The sequence below is a fragment of the Neoarius graeffei genome, chromosome 25 (assembly GCF_027579695.1).
Source record: "Neoarius graeffei isolate fNeoGra1 chromosome 25, fNeoGra1.pri, whole genome shotgun sequence".
NCBI lineage: Eukaryota > Metazoa > Chordata > Actinopteri > Siluriformes > Ariidae > Neoarius > Neoarius graeffei.
In genome coordinates this window covers 34,764,862-34,779,870 of record NC_083593.1, presented here as the reverse complement: position 1 = coordinate 34,779,870, position 15,009 = coordinate 34,764,862, and the positions used below count along the sequence as shown (strand labels likewise).

The following is a 15,009-nucleotide window of genomic DNA, read 5'->3' as shown; positions in this document are numbered from 1 at the left end:
CCCTTTTATGCTTACCGCAGGCAAAGCCCTGACATACCTGTCTACAAAAGTGTGACAAAGGGCTGCATCAATAGCTGTCCTTAAATATCCTGCCTGGAAGTTGCAGGCAGTTCAAGTTAATCAGCCTGCGCACCTGAGTTCTCGCATATGGCTGCTCTCACTGTGTGCTGCTACCGCCCTCTGTTGGCTGCTGGTTGTGTAGCATGGCCTCCTGCACCACCACTCAACTCCATTGACTCCTACATACAGGGTGGGCCAAAAGTAGGTATACACTGTTTTGTGTACTGATATGTGTAAAGTGTATACCTACTTTTGGCCCACCCTGTATTCTGAGGGTGTGGTTTAGTGTGCATGACACATTCTTGTACTTAATCACTAGAGCTCCAATCTTGACGAAGTATGTTTTCACACTTGGCCCATTTCAGTGATACAAGCAGTCTCAGAGGGCAGCATGCTGGTGTAATGGTTAGCACTGTCGCCTCACAGCAAGAAGGTCCTGGGTTCAAGCCCAGTAACTGACAAAGGCCTTTCTGTGTGGAGTTTTCATGTTCTCCCTGTGTCTGCGTGGGTTTCCTCTGGGTGCTCCAATTTCCCCCAAAGACATGCAGGTTAGGCTAATTGGTGGCTCTAAATTGACCGTAGATGTGAATGGTTGGTTGTCTTTACGTGTCAGCCCTGTGATGACCTGGTGACTTGTCCAGGGTGTACCCCACCTCTTGCCCATAGTCAGCTGGGATAGGCTCCAGCTTGCCTGCAACCCTGCACAGGATAAGCAGCTGGGCAATTCCATGTAAATGTCAACCTCACCATGCAAAATTAAAGCAACATGTAATACATCAAAACCACTCCCAGAGATATCACCTAGGCCTGTATTTTACAGAGGTGAATAAGTTGAACCAATTTGTAACCAACCTAATATGTCAGTCAGTCTTTCTTTCTTATAATGTAAAACCCAAGCTAAAATCAACTTTGATCATGTACAATTCTATATTATTGCCACAAGCCACAGAAATGTATGCTAAAATCCACAAAACAGCAAAACAATAGCCATTCTAAATATTATTTAAGAACTTTGATAGTTTTAGCTGATATTTAGAGAGTTTTTCAAAGGGTTATGGTGGTTAAATTGCTGATTTTCTAAACATATGCCATGTCTATTTCAGACGCGTCACATCCGTAACGGAATTTCGTCACATCCATAACGCTGACTTTTCCTTCCGAAACTCTGCATGAAATCCAAAATATTTTAAACAAAGATTTTTTAATATTCACCTTGGACCCCTCTATCAAATGGATATCTCCATTTCGACATTAGGTTTACAATTTCACAGAGTTTGATAAAAATGTACAGTCACCCAAGAAAAGTGATACTTTTTCTGTCACATCCATAACGCATCTTTTATTGGCATTTTCTGGCATGCCCTAGATGTACTATGGGAATTGTTCTTGTTCTATCACTTCTCCAGTATGGTACAGCCTTAAAATATGCAACACCTGTTTAAATACTGGGAGACAATAAAACATGCACTGGGTCATTTGTTGCCATTTTGAGTTCAAGTGTCACGTCCATAACGCTGGAATTGCTCAGCTACAGATAATGGATGGATGGAAGCAGTCTCAGATTGATGAGTCGGAATTTTTTTTGCATATGTGAACACAACAAATTAACACAGACCTCAGTGATCCACAAGCAAACTGTATTCAGACCACCTTTGAAGTTTGTTTGTGGTGTACATGATTTTGTGCATTGTGAAAACAGTAGTCTCACAGTCTGTTTTACAGATAAAGAACTTTGTTCTGCTGTACATACATAGCTCCTGCACTGAGGCCATGTGGTTAAAGTGCAGAGACTCATGGACACTCATCTCTTCTGTCTTTAGACTTTCTGCATTAATGTGTATAAGAGCATTAGTTAAACCTGCTGGCCGGTTGAACTGTTGGTGGTTCATATGTTATATCCCCTTTGGATACAAGGAAAAATGCTATGGAACTTCATGCTATGGAACTTCATGTGTACAATTGTACACATTATGTCCGAAGGGGATATACAGTATGCATGTGTGTCTGGTTGTGTGTGAATACAGGACTTTTTGAGGTGAGCTGCAGAGTGAGTGACCATTATATGGGAGGGATGAGGCAGCAGTACAGAGTGAAAAATTGTGGGCAGAGCTCGTCTGCTCCTCCCCCAGCTCCCACAGCACACTACTACATCTCCGCAGAAGAGCTAGAGTGGGACTACTCACCAAATCGTACCTGGGAGCTCCAGATCTTCAACACCACAGAGGAGGATAGGTATATACAAACACACATAGAAAACCCAGGTATCTCAGCCAAAATAAATGACTTGACAACTATATTTTTTTTGCATTGAACAATAAATTGCTTGACTTAGCACTTTTGCACAGAATGTCATTATACAACAGAAAATGCAACAGAAGCATCTCTAATTTTATCAAGAAATCCTTATTCGATGATTATGCAAAGTGCAATCGTCCATAAACTGATATGAGGAGTCTCCTTTTCCGAGTAAATTGATATGCCTTGGCTTGAAGTTGCCTGATATTGAATCTCAGATATTTTGTGACATAATAACCTTTATCTGTCACATTTCCTAATTCAAACAAATACAGTGCTTTGCAAAAGTATTAAATTCCCTTAAAAGTCATCAGAATTGTCTGGATTACAAATGACACACATTATTCCAGCCAGTATTTTTAATTGCAAACAAATATGCTCTTAAAGTAAAATTTCAAAGTCAAAATTCATTTTATGTCATCAGATCAAAAAAAAAAAAAAAAAAAATCTGCTTGTATAAGTATCCAATCCCTTCAGACTAATACATTGGTAGAATCAACTTTTGCTGCAATAACAGTTTTAAGTCTGTTAGGGTAAGTTCCTACCAACTTTTCACACTGTTTGTGAATAATTTTGGCCCATTCTTCCTGGCAGACTTGATGGCTCATTGATGCAGGTTCTCTTATTATATACCCCTGTATTTTGCTCCATCTGTTCTCAAATCTAATGATGAAAAGTGTCCTCAGCGGATTATACTGCCACCAACATATTTCACCAGAGATGATGTTTATTGTGGTATGGCCTGCATTAAGTTTGCACCACACATAGTGCTTTGAAACTTGCCCAAATACAGTATCCCAATCTTGGTCTCACCACACTAAACCAACCAAACAAAACCACTGGGTCACTCTTTTGCTTTCATATGGCCCTTCTTGAGCAATGGATTCTTTCTAGCCACCCTCTCATAGAGTCCTCAATTATGCAGAGCTCTTGAGATGGTTGTCTGGTGCACCTTCACTACACTCATCATTCTTGTCTTGTTTTTATGCTGAGTTTTGAGGGAAGGTCTGGTCTCAGTAATGCTTACACATTGGCCTTGTCTAGGTAGTTCACCACTATCCTTCAGGGTTTTAATGATGCTCTAGACAGTTCTTAACCCAATTCCAGTCATTTCAGCAGTCTGTCTGCTTTGTTGTTTTCTTTGCTTGATGCAGGCCAATAATTTGACCCTTCTGAAATAGAGTGACATCTTTTCCACAACAATGGAATATGTTTTCCAACATGGTTGTTTAAGAAATGAGAAGCGACTGACTGCATCAGCTAAGGTTAACCCTTTGATGCAAAACATATGCACACCCCTTCTAATGCACAACATGGGTCAAAAATGACCTGCATTCATTTTCCAGGTTATTTCATGCTGACTGAGTTTTTCTTTGCTCTATCTTTTGAAATCAACTTATTTTATGATTGAATATTTCAAGTATTCTTTAAATATCTTGTTTTTAATTACCACAAATCATTAATTTAATTAGGGCAGCACGGTGGTGTAGTGGTTAGCGCTGTCGCCTCACAGCAAGAAGGTCCGGGTTTGAGCCCCGTGGCCGGCGAGGGCCTTTCTGTGCGGAGTTTGCATGTTCTCCCCGTGTCCGCGTGGGTTTCCTCCGGGTGCTCCGGTTTCCCCCACAGTCCAAAGACATGCAGGTTAGGTTAACTGGTGACTCTAAATTGACCGTAGGTGTGAATGTGAGTGTGAATGGTTGTCTGTGTCTATGTGTCAGCCCTGTGATGACCTGGTGACTTGTCCAGGGTGTACCCCGCCTTTCGCCCGTAGCCAGCTGGGATAGGCTCCAGCTTGCCTGCGACCCTGTAGAACAGGATAAAGCGGCTAGAGATAATGAGATGAGATTAATTTAATTTTTTCTTTCCTACTTTATGAACAAAAATACTTTCTATATTACTACACATGGGTCATCCAAGTGTGATTTAAAATTAAATGTCTTAATACTATAATAATAATTTGTTTCAAGTAATTACTTTAGCAGTGAATGGGGCCAGTTATTTATTTATTAACTATGTAGTTAGCTAAGCCAACTACAATAAAATTAGCTAACTAAAGTAGAATATGTCAACAGCTAGGTAGCTAATAGTAATTACTTGTAACTTTCTGACAAGTAATCTACTCACTCTCAAGGTAACCTAAACATAATCAATTTTTTTCTAAGGTAATGTTAGAACAATTGAAAAACATTACTTCCATGTATTAGATGGGCAAAGGGCGCTGTGCTGAGCTGTGAAATGTCTGACACAAGCACAATTCACAGTTCCCACCAAACGCTGTAGTAAATGCATGCGGGTCGTTTCTGACCCATGTGTGTAAACTTGATGTAGAATTACAAAAGCTGTGCTTCTTCATAACTTAAGAAAGGAAAAATAAAAATGATGATTTGTGCTAAACAAAAACAAGATATTTACTGCATATTTGGAAAAGTAAATGACAAAATGAATGTATTTCAAAAGTATATCATAGAAACACTCAGCCATACATGAAATAACCTGGAAAATGAATGCAGGTCGTTTTTGACCCATGTTATGCATTAGAAGGGTAGTGATACAAAAAGGGTTTTTATTCAAAAAGTAAGAAAGGAAAAAATAAAATAAGGATGTATGATGATCAAAAACAAGTTAATTGAGGAATACTTTGAATATTGAATGATGGAATTAATTTATTGCAAAGATATAGAAGCTGGGCGGCATAGTGGTGTAGTGGTTAGCGCTGTTGCCTCACAGCAAGAAGGTCCGGGTTCAAGCCCCGTGGCCAGCGAGGGCCTTCCTGTGCGGAGTTTGCATGTTCTCCCCGTGTCCACGTGGGTTTCCTCCAGGTGCTCCAGTTTCCCCCACAGTCCAAAGTCATGCAGGTTAGGTTAACTGGTGACTCTAAATTGACCGTAGGTGTGAATGTGAGTGTGAATGGTTGTCTGTGTCTATGTGTCAGCCCTGTGATGACCTGGTGACTTGTCCAGGGTATACCCCGCCTTTCGCCCGTAGTTAGCTGGGATAGGCTCCAGCTTGCCCACGACCCTGTAGAACAGGATAAAGCGGCTAGAGATAATGAGATGAGATATAGAAGATAAAAACTCAGCCGGGTCACTTTTGACCCATGTTTTGCAACAAAGGGTTAAAGGAACTGTTGCTCGCTGAAACATTAACCACTACAGTAATTATCCAATCAAAGGCTCTTAAGTATTTGATTATTTAAATCTAAATGGCAACTTTTTTTTGGCCAGGCAGTGTATTTCACAGGTGAAGGCTAATTCAATTTTGTCCTTGTTAATACATCAGCTTTCATTCAAAGCTTCTGGAACCATTGGGGCAGGGGAGGGGGATGAGTTTGCAATAGAAATACAGTACTGACAAAAGCAAGATGTATATTTAGCAATTGTTAGTGAGACAAATCTGAAATGACCATAGGGCTAAACTACTTTTCCAAACCACTATATTTTCAAATGAGATTATAAAAGCTTCTAAGCTTCCAACATCCGATTAAACTTTCCATTTATTAAAATAATAATAAAACAGCTACAGTGACAATATTATTTGACCAGGTTTGCAAACACAAAATAATTAACCTAAAAGGACTTAGTAATTAAAAACAACAACAATAAAAAAAAACCCTGCACATTCTCTGCTGCAGAAGTTACAGTAGTAAGTTTTGTAAATAATTGTTCTCCCTACTAAATAATGACATCAATAATTTTCATAATGTCAGATATTGTCTTTATTATTATTATTATTATTATTATTATTATTATTATTATTATTATTATTGTTGTTGTTGTTGTTGGAGTCTTTATTAAACCTATAATGGATACTCTGCTTTTTAGTCCAGGCAGTATATTTGTGGGGAGTGGTGAGAACAGGCTCGGCTCCAAATATATAAAAGTGGTTTATAGAGAGTACACTGATGCCACCTTCAGAACCAAGAAGCAGCGGCAGTCTGCAGAGAAACATCTGGAAATGCTGGGTACAAAAATATGGTTCTCTAACTGTTCTAAAGACTTTTGTTATTTATCATGTCATGTTATTCTCAGATATAAACCAGTCTCTCTCTCTCTCTCTCTCTCTCTCTCCCTCTCTGTGTGTGTGTCTATTTTGTTAGGTCCAATCATTAGGGCAGAGGTTGGTGAAGTTCTTCGTATTACATTTCTTAATAAAGCTAGCCGTCCATACTCCATCCAACCACATGGAGTGAAGACTTCACCTCAGAATCCAGCACCTGTGTTGCCTGGTGAGGGATCCTCTACTTCATCTCGCAAAGCTAACCTACAGCATTGCAACATAAAACAAGTTCCATATAATTGATTCAATATTATAAAGATATAGTATCCTTAAAGTTTTACTATGTATTTATATTGGCTTTAAAGATATAGTCCAAAGCCATATATATATATATATATATATATACGCACACACACACACAGTGTCTTGCAAAAGTATTCATCCCCTTGGTGTTTGTCCTGTTTTGTTGCACTCCAGAAATCTAGAGTGTGCATAGGTATTCACCACCTTTTGTATGAAAGCCCTAAATAAGAGCTGGTCCAACGAATTCACTTCATAAGTCACATAATTAGTTAATTAAGATCCACCTGTGTGCACTCAGTGTCACATGATCTGTCACATGATGTCTGTATAAATCAACCTGTTCTGGAAGGACCCTGACTCTGCAGCGCTACTAAGCAAGCAACATGAAAACCAAGGAGCCTCCAAACAGGTCAGAGACAAAGTTGTGGAGAAGTATAGATCAGGATTGGGCTATAAAATTATCCCATACTTTGAATATCCCAGGGAGCACCATTAAATCCATTATAGCAAAATGGAAAGAATATGGCACCACTACAAACCTGACAAGAGAAGGCCACCCACCAAAACTCACAGACTGGGCAAGGAGGGCATTAACCAGAGATGCAACAAAGACACCAAAGATAACACTGAAAGAGCTGCAAAGATCCACAGCAGAGATGGGAGTATCTGTCCATAGGGCCACTTTAAGCCGTACACTCCACAGAGTGGGGCTTTATGGAGGAGTGGCCAGAAAAAAGTCATTGCTTAAGAAAACATGTTTGGAGTTTGCCCAACAGCATGTGGCAGACTCCCCAAACACATGGAAGAAGATTATCTGGTCAAATGAGACTAAAATTGATCTTTTTGGCCATCATGGGAAATGCCATGTGTAGTGCAAACCCAACACCCTGAGAATATCATTCCTACAGTGAAGCGTGGTGGTGGCAGCATCATGCTGTGGGGATATTTTTCATCTACAGGGACAGGAAAGCTGGTCAGGATTGAAGGAAAGATGGATGGCACTAAATACAGGGCAATTCTGGAGGAAAACCTGTTTGAGTCAGCCATAGATTTAAGATAGGGATGAAGGTTCACGTTCCAGCAGGACAGTGACCCTAAACATACTGCTAAAGCTACACTGGAGTGGTTTAAAGGGAAACATTTAAATGTCTTGCAATGGCCTAATCAAAGCCCAGACCTCAATCCAACTGAGAATCTGTGGCATAACTTGAAGATTGCTGTACACCAACGCAACCCATCTAACCTGAAGGAGCTGGAGCAGTTTTGCTTTGAGGAATGGGCAAAAATCCCAGTGGCTCAATGTGCTAAGCTAAAAGAGACATACCCCAAGAGACTTGCAGCTGTAATTGCAGCAAAAGGTGGCTCTACCAAGTATTGACTTTTTTTGGGAGGGGAGGATCTATGCACACTCCAGATTTCTGTTTTTTTTTCCATCTTAATTATTGTTTGTGTCACAATAAAATAACAATTTTCACCTTTAAAGTGGTCGGCAATGTTGTGTAAATCAAATGGTGCTAACCCCCCAAAAGTCCATTTTAATTCCAGCTTGTAATGCAACAAAAAAAGACAAACACCAAGAGGGATGAATACTTTTGCAAGATACTGTATGTATTGGATATAATAAAACATATTTGAATGAAAAGAATGATAGAAGGATGCAATCATGAACTGCAGGAAACATGAGTATATACCAGTGGATTGTTCCAGAGAGATCCGGCCCAGGAGTTTCTGATCCAAACTGCATCACATTTGCTTACTACTCTACTGTGGACTTCATTAAGGTGATCGTTTATGTGTACTGAATGAATACATGTATATTATAGCAACTTAATGTTGATTTTTTTTTAATCAACTACATATATTATTTATTATGGATATAGTTTATAAAAAGCATCTGTTTGTCACACGAAATTAAATCTAAACATATGACGGCATACAGCAGAATGAGTGCTTGTTTTCTCTGGAAAAAAGCCTGTTCATTTGTGCTTGCAAATCCATCTGTGTTCTGAAAAGAGTTGATTCATTTTGATTCACTGATAACACTAATTGGCCAAATCCCAAAGGCGTTCAGTGGGGTTAAAGTCAGGGATCTGTGAAAGCCACTGGAGTTCTTCTACACAAAACCATATCTTCATGAGCCTTGCTTTGTGCACAGGTGCATTGTCATGCTGGAACAGTTTTAGGCCTCTTTATTTCGTGAAGAAAGCTTATAATGCTACAGCCACAAACATTTGGTGATATTGTGTATATTACACCAGTACTGATGATACACAGTATCTAAAATCACGATATATACAAACTATTTTTGACATGATGAACTGAACATGGTGTGACAGCTTGTTTGATGTTTGTTGTCAGATGGTGTATTGGGGTTTAGGACACAGTCAGTGGATTAATTGGACCACTGGTGATCTGCAGGAAAGGGACGCTAAACCAGAGGAGACAAAGACTGGATGTGGATAGGGAGTTTGCCCTTCTTTTCTTTATCTTTAATGAGAATAATTCATGGTACCTGGAGCAAAACATTCAAACCTACTACAACAGTTCCCACCCTCTGATCAGAAATGAAGACTTTGAGGAGAGTAATAAAATGCATGGTGAGACTTCAAATCTTAACCTTCATATTCTTGACTACTTACCAAATGACCAAGACCATAAGTTTTTATGCATTTATTTTATAGGTTTTATACCTTTACATTCATTTTAAAATATTCATACAGTGGGGCAAAAAAGTATTTAGTCAGTCACCAATTGTGCAAGTTCTCCCACTTAAAAGAATGAGAGAGGCCTGTAATTTTCATCATAGGTATACCTCAACTATGAAAGACAAAATGAGAAAAAAAATCCAGAAAATCACATTGTCTGATTTTTAAAGAATTTATTTGCAAATTATGGTGGAAAATAAGTATTTGGTCAATAACAAAAGTTCATCTCAATACTTTGTTATATACCCTTTGCTGGCAATGACAGAGGTCAAACGTTTTCTGTAAGTCTTCACAAGGTTTTCACACACTGTTGCTGGTATTCTGGCCCATTCCTCCATGCAGATCTCCTCTAGAGCAGTGATGTTTTGGGGCTGTCGCTGGGCAACACGGACATTCAACTCCCTCCAAAGATTTTCTATGGGGTTGAGATCTGGAGACTGGCTAGGCCAGGACTTTGAAATGCTTCTTACGAAGCCACTCCTTCGTTGCCCGGGCAGTGTGTTTGGGATCATTGTCATGCTGAAAGACCCAGCCACGTTTCATCTTCAATGCCCTTGCTGATGGAAGGAGGTTTTCACTCAAAATCTCACGATACATGGCCCCATTCATTCTTTCCTTTACACGGATCAGTCGTCCTGGTCCCTTTGCAGAAAAACAGCCCCAAAGCATGATGTTTCCACCCATGCTTCACAGTAGGTATGGTGTTCTTTGGATGCAACTCAGCATTCTTTCTCCTCCAAACACGACAAGTTGAGTTTTTACCAAAAAGTTCTATTTTGGTTTCATCTGACCATATGACATTTTCCCAATCCTCTTCTGGATCATCCAAATGCTCTCTAACAAACTTCAGATGGGCCTGGACATGTACTGGCTTAAGCAGGGGGACACGTCTGGCACTGCAGGATTTGAGTCCCTGGCGGCGTAGTGTGTTACTGATGGTAGCCTTTGTTACTTTGGTCCCAGCTCTCTGCAGGTCATTCACTAGGTCCCCCCGTGTGGTTCTGGGATTTTTGCTCACCGTTCTTGTGATCATTTTGACCCCACGGGGTGAGATCTTGCGTGGAGCCCCAGATCGAGGGGGATTATCAGTGGTCTTGTATGTCTTCCATTTTCTAATAATTGCTCCCACAGTTGATTTCTTCACACCAAGCTGCTTACCTATTGCAGATTCAGTCTTCCCAGCCTGGTGCAGGTCTACAATTTTGTTTCTGGTGTCCTTTGACGGCTCTTTGGTCTTGGCCATAGTGGAATTTGGAGTGTGACTGTTTGAGGTTGTGGACAGGTGTCTTTTATACTGATAACGAGTTCAAACAGGTGCCATTAATACAGGTAACGAGTGGAGGACAGAGGAGCCTCTTAAAGAAGTTGTTACAGGTCTGTGAGAGCCAGAAATCTTGCTTGTTTGTAGGTGACCAAATACTTATTTTACCGAGGAATTTACCAATTAATTCATTAAAAATCCTACAATGTGATTTCCTGGATTCTTTCCCCCCATTCTGTCTCTCATAGTTGAAGTGTACTTATGATGAAAATTACAGGCCTCTCTCATCTTTTTAAGTGGGAGAACTTGCACAATTGGTGGCTGACTAAATACTTTTTTGCCCCACTGTAATTGTGTATTTCCAGTCAGTATTGTGCTATTTATCCTGATTTCTCAGGAATTAATGGCAAGCTGTATGGAAATCTCCATGGGGTGGAAATGCAGCAAGGCGAGACAGTAAACTGGTATCTCCTTGGGATGGGCAATGAAGTGGATCTGCACACAGTGCATCTACATGGCCAGACCTTCATTTACAAGGTGATAATGAAACAAAACAGGTTATGCTAGTCATTCAGATACTAATAAATAACATCAACAAAAATATATATTTTATAAACCAAGAAAATGGCCAAATGTACACTTGTAAGTTTCTTTCTTTCTTTCATTCTCTTCCATGGAACAGACATACCTGCCCCACCAGGCCGATGTGTTTGACTTGATTCCAGGAACATTTCAGACGCTGGAGTTCGTGGCAGAGACTGAGGCCCTGTCCACACGGCAACGGATTCAGGTGACTCCGATACAATTGCTTATCGTTTAGGCCTGGCGTCCACACGGCACCGGCGTTTTGGGTGCCCAAAACGCAATCTTTTTGAGAACGGGTTCCAGAGTGGAAAGATCTGGCAACGTTGCCGTTGTGAAGTCGTCTGGATGAGTAAAACGGATTTGTTTACGATGACGTCACAACCACATGACTGTGAGTGCTTCACGCCGGGTAGAAGTGTAACGAATATCACCAGGAAAAAGCCTTACAGAGCACTAGTGAGAGTGAAACACGAGCTTAGATATTATTATTATTATTATTATTATGTTCAGTGTTAGTTCACAGTAGTAATGCAAGAAGCAGAATAGTGACAGTAATAGTGAAGCAAAAACATGCAATTGTACAAACACTGCAGCTCTACAGCAAAATATTCATTTATGAAATGGTCTGATTCTTAACACCAGTAGTGCCAATGATCTTCTCATTGCGATGCGAGTTGTCAACAAATCCTATAACTTGGTTCATGAAACGCGCTTACAAAATATTTTCACTGTGAATATTTATTGTGTAATGGTGCAAAGTGAGAGAGAGAGAGAGAGAGAGAGAGAGAGAGAGAGTCAATCCCGCCAGCAAAAATAGAGAAAAAAAGAGCGATCTCACCTCTTCAGATGTGGGTTTAAGTCCTACAATACATTCCTCAAAAAGGGCGTAGAGGAGCAAATTAATCATTATTTAATTAGCATTCAATTTATTCCGGACCATTAAAGACACCGCCTTCCACGTAGAATCATAGGTCATCCTCGCCGCCATTTTGGAGAGGTCAAAGCGGAGAATAAAGATTAGCTGCGTTTAACTGTACCAACAGGTTTGCCATCCAAACGAGATCACATGGGATTACCTTTCACAGGTGAGACTGGAAAAATACTTTTCATTGTATTTGGTCATTATAATGTAATTTTACAAACAGATTTTCCTGACTTTGTGGCTAATATGCATCCTTACTACTTCTATTGTTCTGGTGTCTCCGAAGGGACCGTCTTACAGCGCCCCTAGAGGTGTGGCATGTGTATTGCATCGTTTTCAGCAAGCGTTGCGTTGCCATATGGACCTGATATTTTACTGATTGTTGCCCATTTGGACGCGATATATTTTTAAATAACATCTCGTTGCCGTTGTCGTGTGGATGTAGCCTGAGGGAACATGGCTGCTGCACTGCCATGTGGATGACCACATACATGCTGGCATGGAGACCAGTTACACCATCAAGAGCTCAGGTGATTTATTTGTTTATTTTACTTTTTTCATGTTTTACTCTCATATCTCTTTTTAAACACACAAATGGCACATCTGTTTATTTCATGACCATAACTTTTAATAAAAATACCAGCACTATTTCTCTTCCACCAAAATCGCAACAACCAAAAATCACTAACTGGTGGCATTGCGGTAGGCTGACTATATGATATTGATGACATGGTACATTTTTTCTCTTTAGTTTTTTTTTTTTTATTGTGTTTGTTGATTTTCTCTTGGATGCTCCTGAAATTTTCAGACAGATCTTGATTGAATACATTGTATTCAAATGAAGAGTCCACAAATCATAACCATACAAACAAACAAACAAACAAACCACACACACACACAAAAAAAAAAAAACTTGATTGAGCAGCATTGCAAGTCATTGTCTATGCATTCATGTGTGTGGGGTTTCCTCTGGATTCTCTGGATTCCTTTCATCATCCGAAAACTTGCCAATAAGAGAATTAGGGCTGATTAATTGCCCATAGGAGTGAATGAGTGTGTGAATGTGTTTCTGCATGGACTGGTGTCCCATTCAGATAGCTCAGACCCAGAACATCCAAAAGCTATAAGCTGTAAAACGATACAGTTTGCTCCATGCAACAAGACAAGATTTAGACCAGGTTAGACACTAGTGTGGGAATTTATTTACAAGTGATAATAAATTTTATAGTAACCTTGATTGGTTGATAACAAGCTAAATATATTAATTTTCCAGCAAGATGTCAAGGTAAGTCAGCACTGCATGTTGGAACACGAAATTTGTTAGAGTTCACAGAGCGCTAAGTACTGAGAAATCCAGGTTTGAACTGAACTTCTTGTTAGCAACTGTAAAAAACAAACAAACAAAAAACATTTAAGATGCGGAAAAGATTGAACAATTGTTTTATATTTATATGAATATGTGTTTTAGGTGCCAGTGCTGTGACTCAACACCTGGGTATGGTCTCCATCTTGGCAGTTTTCTCCACCCTTGGACTAAAGTGATGTTGGTTAAAGCGTAGTTTATAGATACTTTGTGGACACTTTATATGTTTAGTTAAAATAAAAATATGTATATCTATTCTGTTTTAGTGGTGAATAATGAACCAAAAGCTTAGTTATGCAGTCATTAATACACAATTTCCAAAATCTTGAATAAAGCTTTTCTGCAGTTAACAAAAGGAAAACTTTTTTTTTTTTGTTAAACTTTAGGCAATGTTGACTTGCGTCATGCAGATTGCAAATCTCCTAAATTCTGTTGCATTACTGCCAGCACACTTAATCCAAAAGCACACTTAACTTTACATTTTCAGTCAATACACAGCATTCCACTCAACACAGTGCAAGCCAAATGAAACACACTTGAAATGGATTAAGTGCAAACTTATATGTTAACGTATATTTCTAAATTATTGCACACTGAATACATAGACAAAAAAAATAAAAAGTACTCAAGTGAGCTCTTTAGTATGTTTGGTGACATGAAGAGGGGCCAAAGACAGAGGGTGGAAATATAGGAAGAGAGGATGTGGTCAAGAGAGAGGAAGAAACAACCAAAGAAATATAACCCCAAATCAAAAAAAGTAGAGATGGTAGGTTGAAATTGATATTAAAACAATGATTTGTAAATAATCTTTGACCTGAATTGCACTCAAAACAATACAACAGCACATCATTTGATGTTTTACCTCATGATTTTATTGTTTTTTTTCTAATAAACACATTTCAATTTTGATTCTTGCAACACATTTTAAAAAAGTTGTGATGGTAAAGCATTTACCACTTTGTAATGTTGCCATTTTTTCTCACAATGCTTAAAAGATGTTTTGGGGCTGAAGACCCCAAGTGAAGAAACATTTCAGGTGATGTTTTGTCCCATTAAGATGTGCAATAGCACACAGTCATCATTGTCATATTTTTCGTTTCAAAATTCGCCACACACTCTCTGTTAAGGACAGAGGAAACAAGCACCTTCTTCTTCTGCAGCCATGCCTTTGTAATGTGTGCATGCATTTGTTGTCAACCTGGAGATCCTCAGTCCATTTTTACTCCTCAAAGATTAGGTCTTTGTATTTTATATATACTATATAAAACTGTATACACTACTATATAGTATAAAATATATGCAGTATGTAAAAATCCGCAATATTTTAATCATGATAATTTTACAACCTCATCATCAAATAAAAAGTCAAAGCTTGCATCTTTTTTCCTACTTCAAGGTTTTGGGCTTCTATAATGTATGATATTACATGAATTAAGCCATATACTTTCCATTAAACAGTTCTAATGTAAAGGCTTAGTAATATTAGTTTTAACTTTCACTTATCAGGTCAGAAAATAAA

The 15,009-nt window shown here is 39.1% G+C and overlaps 1 protein-coding gene across 1 annotated transcript in view; it reads left to right on the top strand.

Moving 5' to 3' along the window:
- hephl1b (hephaestin-like 1b) overlaps positions 1–13,669 on the top strand; it is a 48,570-nt gene extending 34,901 nt beyond the window's left edge. Inside the window, 9 exon segments of the mRNA XM_060908585.1 lie at positions 2,085–2,292; positions 6,177–6,316; positions 6,452–6,580; positions 8,329–8,435; positions 9,032–9,251; positions 11,018–11,157; positions 11,303–11,383; positions 12,579–12,657; positions 13,596–13,669. Coding sequence (XP_060764568.1) covers positions 2,085–2,292; positions 6,177–6,316; positions 6,452–6,580; positions 8,329–8,435; positions 9,032–9,251; positions 11,018–11,157; positions 11,303–11,383; positions 12,579–12,657; positions 13,596–13,669 — 1,178 coding nt within the window.
- Positions 13,670–15,009: the final 1,340 nt, after the last annotated feature.